Here is a 9,028-nt window from a genome sequence, read left to right as displayed (position 1 = left end):
AGAAATAGAGTAATGTAACACGATTCCTTTCTTCTTTATTTTAAAGAGTTAGTAGAAATATACTTAGATAATGTAAAAGTAATTTGATACATTTTTCATTTGATACTTTTTTACGTGGCAAATATCGCCACGGATAATTAGACGAATAGACTGCGGTGAGAGAAAAATTTAAATTTAATGCAAGTATTTGCATATTACTCGTGCAATCAAGACAAGAAATGACCCAATAATATTACTGTCATGATATTTAGCAGCTTAGAACAATCGAATCGATAAAGAAATCTCTCGGATCCAAGAGATGCTCTTGCTCAGAATTAATCTAGATTACTATAGTAAGATTTACGATTATTGTATTATTACTAATATATCTACATTCCTTTTCAGAATCTACCACTATTACTTTATGAAGCTATCTGTAAATAAGTATTTTGTATTCCTGCAAAAGAATAAAATTAAGAATCATTATAACTCGTCTGATATTTTTAACGCCGATATAAGTACCGCGTAGAATAATGAAAGTGATACTTTATAAATAATCAGACTTGTAGATAATATGTGCTTTTTTATTAAAACTTAAATAAATTCAAGTTTTTTGAACAATCCACTATCTGCTACCCCAGGTATTTTCCAAGAATTTAATAGTGCAGGATGTCAGAAAGTTACATATGTAAAATTCTAATGTTGCAATAAAAATTCGAAGAAGTTTTATAAATAGATAATCTTTTCTCAAACAAACTTATCCTGCTCACGTGCTTAATGAAAATTTAAGAAGTACGAAAATAAATGACATTTACGTGGTTTAACATAAATAAATTTGTAGGAATTCATAAACTAAAAATTGTAATTTTGACATCCTGTACATTCATTCGAACACCAAAATATAATTCTGTATAATTCATTTTCAAATTATAACTGATTGTGTATTTATTTTATGTTGTACATTAATCAAAGACGTATGTAAGAATAATATTTCTCCGGTCATACTTTTTAAGTCATTCAATTTTAATGTATACTTATTAAGATAAAAATTTTACAGTTATAACTAACTTTTATAATGATGAATAATATCTACTAAAACTTTTACATTAACTGCAAAAAATAGGAGACTAGATATCCAAAGATAGAAGAACGAATTGAAACTTTGGAATTCTAGCAAATAAGCTGTTAACAGCCAAATAGCTTGGCTCAAGATCCAAGAACACGCTAAACATATGCCCCTGCGCAGATTCATTTCGATATTTAGTAAACATAGAGGTAACAGAGACAGAAACCAGAAGAAATACTGAGAAGTTATCACCGGATTATATATCACGGCGATCATCGCCTGAACGAACATAGCGAATGGCAACTTGGATTTTTCCGAATAATAATATGACGACATCAACAACAATAATAACTGCGGCATAAATGTAAGGATCTTCTGAATTATATCCTGTGGTTGATTAGCAGATAAGTAGAACATGTAGAAATAAACGGAAAAATTATGCCTTGTGTCTTTACGTACTAAATGATATATAAAACTTTCGTATAAAAATTTAAAGCCATACAGATGGTAACTCACGGTTGTTAGTGTAACGATCGAGAATACACAACTCAGCACGAGTTTCCATTGATCTCTGTTCGGCAGAAAACGATTACCTTTACACAAAGACAAAAACATAGGTAAACTGAACATCAACGGATATAATCTGAAATGTACAGATATCCCATGTAACAATCCAGCCAATATAATTTTGTCTCTCTGTAACAAATCCAATGTAAGTGTGACTAAAAGAACTGCTAGTGAATCTGCATTACCTCTCGTTGAGATCACTAACGTTAACGGATTGTAAAGCCACAGGAGCGCACAGTAATTTTTCACAGTCTCCTTACATCTCTGTCGCGCGACAATATTTTTAATTAGGACCGCAATTAATATATCTACAATAGAAAATAAGATCTTTCCAAAATCCTTATGCAATATGATATTTGGGGTTAAGAGCCAGGCCAGAAATGGCGAATAGCGGTAAGTATCACGATCAAATGGTGACCTCTGTTCTACCACATGCCTAGCAGCATCAGTAAACACTTTATAGTCCACATCTGTGTATGGTACTGTTAGATATGCGTCATGAAAATGGGCGTACAGTATCAATACTAATCGTAGAATAAATGCCAATAAACAATGTAACGTAAATGACGAGATATTTAATTTAGCATATGTTGCAGTCATCATTTTCATACAGCTAAAGGTAAGGCTTAAAATCAACTACACAGAAAGCCACTAATTAATCTTCAAGCTCGTTTATAATCTCATATTATTGCTTGCAGCGGCTTTAACAAGACATTTCTTCAATTCGTTGAACTCTGCAACGCAAGCATTCTTTTCTAAATTGGATTTCGCTAACACGCAGGACGCATACTTCGACGCTGATTCCTGACATCGAGCTAACAGAATCGGATACTGTCTCAATCTTTCCTTTGCTTTTTTCACAGCATCCATTCTTTCACGTAAATAGACTTATTTGATTGATTTAAGGTCAATCTCTGGTCGTTTAACAAAAAATATATCGTAAATAGGTTTGCTGAACAGTGTACATATAGCAAGTGTTGTACCCATGAAAATAAAAGCTTGTGGATAACGGTACACAAATCCTCTTTTTGGAACTCTTGTTGCCCTTCTCTCTTCGTATTGCATTGCTTATCTTAAAGCTTTTTTCTGAAAAATATTAAAAAAGATGAATATTATAATAAAATCTACAGCTGCCGAAAGATTTATAATCATGTAACTAATAAAATACAAAATTCTACATTTTTTAATAAAGCAAATATTAGACTTACATAATCTACAGTATTATGTTGGTACGGTTTTGAGGTATTTATACCGTCACAAACTTCAGAGTTAGAATGTTTCAAGCAACACTTTCTTATTTGTTCAAGTATGTCTTGACAACGGGAAGGCTGAAAAACGTTGTCTGAAAATAAAGAAGCATTAATTTATTTTTATTCGAGTAAAAATTTGAGTATTTCTTATATTATTCTGCCATTATCACTAATCATGTATCACATATAAATTGTCAGTCTTATTCCAGCTCCATTTTATTTCATATATTACAAGGTTCATTTATCTGAATCTGTTTCTCTTTAAATTTTGCGATTTATTAATTTAATACAGTTTTTCAACATATATTTAACGTCTAAATATAATGAAGAGAGGTTAGAAGCACATTATTGCCCTCTACTTTAACCTGGATGTATATTATACAAACCTTTCAAGCACGTCTGCAATTTACATGCAAATTGTTTGCAGGGATCGGTCGTCGACATATAGAATAATTCAAATATTTTTTAAAACACTATTTTAATTGTAATACATGTCATACACACACTATACGCGCTAGACGGCAAAGTCTGTTATGCAACATGTAAGTCTGATGTAATTTTCGACCCATAGGTATCTATATCCTATTTTTTATAGCGAAAATATCAATATATCCAAAAAAGATGAGAGATTGATTTTTTATTTTCTCTATAATTACAATTCCATTCATAAAATGTCGATAAATTCTTGATTCTTTTTTTAATATAATTCAGGAAAGTATCAATAACAGATAGTCCCATTAGGAATGATAAATTATCTGCAGTACAAACATTTCTTAAATTATTTTTTATCAAAATATATTTTCGAATAATTCTCGATTTTATTCTTGTTACAAACATTTCCATTTAAATATTAAATATATTAAATATTTAAAGTTCATAAAATATTTTTATATAAAATTGCATCGAATATTTTATCTAATAAAAAAATATATATATAGTATGTTACATTCGTATTATGTATTTACTACATACATGCGTATATTTTAAATGTTAACTTGTAATTAATTTTGCCTTTTATTTTGTCTATCCTATTAATTTTGTCTATCACTAGGGCTGTTTTCTGTGGCTGAACCAGTATTGAGTTTAAAGTCCCTGTATAAGGTCTCTAATTGAGTTCAGTGCACAGAAACAGAAAACAGACCAATTCTTTTCAAATAAAAAACATACTTTTAGCTTTTAGGTGACGTATCGAAATTGCCCGTGCAATGCATTTTCGGTTTGGGAACTATGTGGCTGTATCCATTTTCTGACCCTGTCGATAAAATCATAGCACAGAGAATTACATTAATGAGTGGTAGTTCTCAAACCGAAAATGGATGTACTGGCGCTAGTGTACGAACGGATCTTGACGAATCCAACGAAAATTACCGGGATGACGACGATGACGGACGAACGCCTTTCAAGTTTATCCATATAGATTCATGGGTTCTTCTCCGTTACCGGAATAAGAAGAAAATAGATATGGTCAATAATATACATATTTTAGTTTTTATTTTCCATTGTTAAGTGTCCTACCATCGAAATGTTATCATCAGGATGTCTACTTTATTACGGAGTATTGCTGATTGTACTCATAATAATTTTGGTATGCTGAGGTTATCTTATAAAAATAAAAAATATATATATACACATCTTTTTTGACAACGTGTCATCACAATTAATAATTTAAAGAATAATTTTTTTGTGACTTTATTTTATACAATTACATAAAATACAGTCGTAATTATTTTTATAATGCAATGGCTTCTACATAAACATATGTTTATTTATAAATATAAATATGTGTCTGTTCTAGTTTTTTATAATAATATATGTGACAAGCGAACGGTATCCCAAAATCTTGAGGGATAAAAGCGAAAAGTTTTTTTTCAACTGTCAGACGAAGACCAAGGAAGCATTCCCTTCGTTATATGATCCATGGAGCGTACAACTCAGTGTCATTATACCAGCTTATAATGAAGAAGAAAGATGTAAGATTTGTTGCATATGTATTATCTCTAGACATAATTATTATGTTTATTTAAATATTTTTATTATTATTTAGTGCCTCCCATGTTGGACGAATGTCTAGAGTATCTAGAGGATCATAGGAAGTCTGGATTAACTTATGAAGTGATAGTAGTCAGTGATGGTAGTACAGATAAGACTGTCGATGTAGCTCATCGTTATGCATTAAAATATAACACTCTAAAAGTATTAAACCTTGTAAAAAATAGAGGAAAAGGTGGAGCTGTAAGATTGGTTAGCAATTCTGATAGAATTAAAAAGCTTTGGATATAGTCTGTTTGATGCAACAAATGGTTTGAATTATTTAATGGACCAGAGTCAGAAGAAAGAATTTTATTAATTGATTAATCAAAGAATGCTTCAAAGCATTTGTAGCATCAAGTAAACTATAAGTTAATTTTAAATCCTATAATAAATTATTATATTTTAATTTATTTATTCAAGGGCATGCTGAGTGCAAGAGGCAGTGCTTTATTGTTTGCGGATGCGGATGGTGCTACCAAGTTTAACGATTTAAAGAAGTTAGATGAGAGTCTGATAAATGTTTTAGGATGTAAGTTGAAAAAGAAATTAAAATTCTGTTTTGATAGAGCTGTTGATTATATTGCTAATGTTATTAATTTTAACAAATTTGTTTCAGTTGATTATATAAACAAACCTGAGAAAACGGCATCATCCGATGCAGTAATATGTGGATCGAGAGCACATTTAGAAAAGGAAGAGACTGCTAAACGATCCTACTTCCGACTATTTCTTATGCATGGTTTTCATTTTTTAGTCTGGCTGTTGTGTGTCAGGGGCATTAGGGATACACAGTGCGGATTCAAGCTTTTAACGAGAAAATCAGCCAGGACTATATTCGAAGCACTCCATGTCGAACGCTGGGCATTTGACGTAGAAATGCTTTACATTGCACAGAGTTTCAACATTCCCGTGACTGAAATAGCAGTTAACTGGACAGAGATCGAAGGCTCCAAGATAATACCGTTTTGGAGCTGGTTGCAAATGGGTAGAGACCTATTCTTTATTTGGCTTAGATATAGAATCGGAGCATGGAAGATAAATAAACCTAAAACCTAAAAACTTAATATTATATGCATAAAGTCTGTCTAAAGATTTCGACTTGTATCCTATTTCTTTTATAAAGATATTTTTATAATGAAATATTTATATGTCATGGAAATTATATATTTAGAACACAGTGTATCTATATAAAATTTTATATAGTAGCAGTAGTAACAATGAAAGGAGTTATTATGATAATGAGTGAGTGAGTGAGAGAAAGAGTGAATATTGATCACTTGAGTATTATCTACTTTCAGTGAACTCTGGAATGTTATCAGGCATGAAGAAAAAAAGAGATAAGATTGATATTTTTTGTCTAACCAACACTAGACAAAAAAGAAATGAATATAGATCAAACTGTCTCTTTTTTTAATATGTAAAATCCTTAAAAGGGTAACCGTCCAAATATTATTATAAAATTACTTTTATAAAGCCTCTTTAACATATTTTTTGAATTAATTAAATCGTGACGAATTGTTTTCAAGATATGCATGTGACTCAAACGATGTTTTAAAAACTGCGTCCAATAGTCATGTTTCTGTAAATGTTGGATTTTTACGTCTCTCTCTTTCTCTCTCCCTCTCTCCCCCCCCCCTCTCTCTCTCAGATATCGATTGGTAGACGTTTTTATCAATTATTGTTTGGTTTATTAATTAAAATATTGTTTTAAATAAAGAAAGGATTTTTCCTTCTATTTTTATTTAATTATATAATCGCATTACTGAATTCGCATTGTTCAAAACATGTAAAATCCGCCAGAAATTTTATAGTAACTCCCTAGAATCTTCCTTTATAAAAAAAGATAATACAGCACAACTGATAACAATTTCAAAACGACAAAACAAGTTTGTCAATATTGTATTTTTTATGCATTTCTTATATAAATTTTTTACATTTTTTAATTTTTTTACTTTTTCTCTTTAACTCAACATATATACATGCCGCAATTCAATGTTCTGCTCAAATTCCATGTTCTCTATCAAAGTTGAGAGAACTTCATCACGTGTTGTCCACTGCAAAAGTGAAAATTATAATTTCAAGGCACTGGATCATCTTGTGATTGCTGTGATAATCTTGTGAGCATACCTCAAATAGATTTATGGTATTATCCCAATGTTCCATGGTAGCTAAAAGACTGGCCATGCAGGAATACAAAGGAATAATGTATCTTGCTTCCTTTTGATGAGTTAAAAGTTGCAAAGCATGATAAATCAATTTAACATAACCAGAATCTATTAGTCCTTTTTTCTAAAATATTTGTCAAGTGAATACATAATAAGATATACTATATGTGTGTGAGAATAAATTCTATATAATAATGTATACACATATATACCATATAAGAATGCTGAATAATCTGATAAATACATTCCAGGCCTATTAATACATTATCAGGAAAATAGTCATCAAGAATAATTAATGCAGTAGGCAAGACATCTCCGATATAATTAAATAAAATTGGTTTCTGAAGAAAAAAAATATATAGTCAAAATATATATATATGTATAATAAAGTACTTAGTGTTAAAACATGCAATAAAATTTCCTAAGAATTTCCTCTGTTCAAGATATGTTTGTTCAAAATTCCAAATAAGATTAGAAAACTTTTTAATGCTACTTTGAAATAAATTAGACTTACTATTACTAATCCAAAATAAACTATATATTGAATATTCGTAAAAAGCAGGAATTCTATGAGACTGTAACATTTTCTACAATAAAATAAGAAAAAAAACATCACAGTATAGAGTTATTTCTATACTATTCCACATTTTATTTTTTATTGTTATTTTTTCATAAAACTTGATGTATGTCATCAACTTGATGTATTATTAACTGACTGTCAATATTTTGCATTTTTTTGCATCAAGAAGAACCAATTAAAGAAACAATATTTTCAAAAAACGACACGATTAAAATTTAAATTGAAAAGTACAATTTCAAAAATTTTCCCATATCTAGATAGATTTTCAAGAGATCTCAAAATTCTAGAATTTGTTCAGGTAATAAACTGTACTGTACAAGACTTAAATAAAATCAAACTTACTTCTGGCTCTTGTAAAAACCATCTGTAACATGCTACAGCTGATGGGTAAGTCTTCCAGGTATCTTTTAATAATTTAGGTCTTAACATTAGCAACAAGTTGCGCAAATTCTCATTCTCTGACAAAAATTGTGAGATGCTTTGGCAGGCGTACAGGTCACAGAAAGTAGTGAGTAATTCTTTGGAAATAGAAACACACTCGACTGTGTTCCAAATATTCTTTTTGTTATGTTCTCCAATGAGCAACAGTAGATTCATACCAAATGCTCTAACTATCCCAGTGGCATTGCTCAGCTGGAAGTGCTTCTCCCTGGAACTGCTAGAAATATGTTGCAGCATAGACCTGACATTACGCAAGTTTCTTTCTACAACAAGCCTATACTCTCTGAAGTCTTTCTCCTCACATGGACGCTCTGTCCCGATTGTTCTTTGCGGTACAAAACTCCTCTGAATCAAATCCACGCATGGTGTCCACGAGGAATTATCCTCGAAGAAATCACCCCTAATTTTTAGAGCCTCTAGCTCTTTCAGCAGGTTGTCCATTTTAATTGTATATCAATATCAATCGAATGATACGTCCTTTTGTAATCTGCTTCCGTAATAAGTCAGTCTTTCTACGAGTGTTTTAATTGAATATTACAATGCGATATTGTGAGTCACATTTTTATGAGAACAATTTACTGTCTTGGAGAGCATTCTGCCGAGTAGGACTTAAAATTCTCGGGCTGCTGTTAATGGCCAAGTTGGTTGACCTGCGAACAATCGTAGGTGGACCATTTTAACAAATCTCATAACGATCGGATTTCCGCGAGAACAATCCGTTGACCGAGGAAATCACGTCGATCTCGAGACGTGAGTCGCTTCTGCGTATCCGTTGTCAGAAGAATCGTACTTACCGAGACTGCACTTTTGCAACCGGCTGTTTGGACGTCCGTCGGTCGGTCGCGATCGCTCACGGCGAACACGAGTGAATGCTACTTAACGCAACACAATGCAGTTAAAACAGACGTGGACACAGAACACGAGCGGGTGGACACGATTGCTGCATTGC

General features: G+C 31.4%; 4 protein-coding genes across 6 annotated transcripts; 1 reads left to right on the top strand and 3 right to left on the bottom strand.

Annotated features, from left to right (window-relative positions):
- Nucleotides 1-1,042: 1,042 nt before the first annotated feature.
- LOC108783377 (Phosphatidylinositol glycan anchor biosynthesis class M) lies at nucleotides 1,043-2,296 on the bottom strand. Its single transcript, XM_018551930.1, has one exon. It carries the CDS (start codon nucleotides 2,219-2,221, stop codon nucleotides 1,043-1,045), a length of 1,179 nt encoding a protein of 392 aa, XP_018407432.1. The 5' UTR covers nucleotides 2,222-2,296.
- A 185-nt stretch (nucleotides 2,297-2,481) lies between these two features.
- Nucleotides 2,482-3,376, bottom strand: LOC108783381 (cx9C motif-containing protein 4). Of its 2 annotated transcripts, XM_018551936.1 has the most exons (3): nucleotides 3,249-3,374; nucleotides 2,821-2,954; nucleotides 2,482-2,698 (listed from the first exon to the last, which is right to left on the bottom strand). In XM_018551936.1, exons 1-3 carry the CDS (start codon nucleotides 3,304-3,306, stop codon nucleotides 2,681-2,683), a joined length of 210 nt encoding a protein of 69 aa, XP_018407438.1. In that variant the 5' UTR covers nucleotides 3,307-3,374; the 3' UTR covers nucleotides 2,482-2,680. The 2 variants fall into 2 exon arrangements, with proteins under 2 accessions (XP_018407438.1, XP_018407437.1); XM_018551935.1 differs by lacking the exon at nucleotides 2,482-2,698 and having other exon boundaries at nucleotides 2,761-2,954; nucleotides 3,249-3,376.
- Nucleotides 3,377-4,202: 826 nt separating this feature from the next.
- wol (Dolichyl-phosphate beta-glucosyltransferase wollknaeuel) lies at nucleotides 4,203-5,991 on the top strand. Of its 2 annotated transcripts, XM_018551932.1 has the most exons (5): nucleotides 4,203-4,447; nucleotides 4,658-4,832; nucleotides 4,907-5,103; nucleotides 5,314-5,422; nucleotides 5,510-5,991. In XM_018551932.1, exons 1-5 carry the CDS (start codon nucleotides 4,385-4,387, stop codon nucleotides 5,947-5,949), a joined length of 984 nt encoding a protein of 327 aa, XP_018407434.1. In that variant the 5' UTR covers nucleotides 4,203-4,384; the 3' UTR covers nucleotides 5,950-5,991. The 2 variants fall into 2 exon arrangements, with proteins under 2 accessions (XP_018407434.1, XP_018407433.1); XM_018551931.1 differs by having other exon boundaries at nucleotides 5,314-5,991.
- A 628-nt stretch (nucleotides 5,992-6,619) lies between these two features.
- LOC108783380 (TELO2-interacting protein 2) lies at nucleotides 6,620-9,021 on the bottom strand. The gene is made up of 5 exons (XM_018551933.1): nucleotides 8,874-9,021; nucleotides 7,981-8,729; nucleotides 7,271-7,399; nucleotides 7,021-7,182; nucleotides 6,620-6,947 (listed from the first exon to the last, which is right to left on the bottom strand). Exons 2-5 carry the CDS (start codon nucleotides 8,518-8,520, stop codon nucleotides 6,855-6,857), a joined length of 924 nt encoding a protein of 307 aa, XP_018407435.1. The 5' UTR covers nucleotides 8,521-8,729; nucleotides 8,874-9,021; the 3' UTR covers nucleotides 6,620-6,854.
- Between the last annotated feature and the right edge of the window lie 7 nt (nucleotides 9,022-9,028).

Source organism: Cyphomyrmex costatus, unplaced genomic scaffold, assembly GCF_001594065.2.
Source record: "Cyphomyrmex costatus isolate MS0001 unplaced genomic scaffold, Ccosl1.0 scaffold149, whole genome shotgun sequence".
NCBI classification, from domain to species: Eukaryota; Metazoa; Arthropoda; class Insecta; order Hymenoptera; family Formicidae; genus Cyphomyrmex; species Cyphomyrmex costatus.
The sequence above is the reverse complement of the archived record's forward strand: the minus strand, read 5'-3'. Positions and strand labels throughout refer to the sequence as shown.

Coding starts and splice junctions, on each gene's coding strand:
- LOC108783377 (XM_018551930.1), bottom strand. CDS start 2,221: ATGAAAATGATGACTGCAACATATGCTAAATTAAATATCTCGTCATTT.
- LOC108783381 (XM_018551935.1), bottom strand. CDS start 3,306: ATGTCGACGACCGATCCCTGCAAACAATTTGCATGTAAATTGCAGACG. Junction 2,955..3,248: donor ATTGCAGACGTGCTTGAAAG/GTTTGTATAATA, acceptor CTTTATTTTCAG/ACAACGTTTTTCAGCCTTCC.
- wol (XM_018551931.1), top strand. CDS start 4,385: ATGTTATCATCAGGATGTCTACTTTATTACGGAGTATTGCTGATTGTA. Junction 4,448..4,657: donor TTGTACTCATAATAATTTTG/GTATGCTGAGGT, acceptor TGTCTGTTCTAG/TTTTTTATAATAATATATGT. Junction 5,104..5,313: donor AAGGTGGAGCTGTAAGATTG/GTTAGCAATTCT, acceptor TATTTATTCAAG/GGCATGCTGAGTGCAAGAGG.
- LOC108783380 (XM_018551933.1), bottom strand. CDS start 8,520: ATGGACAACCTGCTGAAAGAGCTAGAGGCTCTAAAAATTAGGGGTGAT. Junction 7,400..7,980: donor GGTTTTTACAAGAGCCAGAA/GTAAGTTTGATT, acceptor TTTTTTCTTCAG/AAACCAATTTTATTTAATTA. Junction 7,183..7,270: donor TTATTCAGCATTCTTATATG/GTATATATGTGT, acceptor CAAATATTTTAG/AAAAAAGGACTAATAGATTC.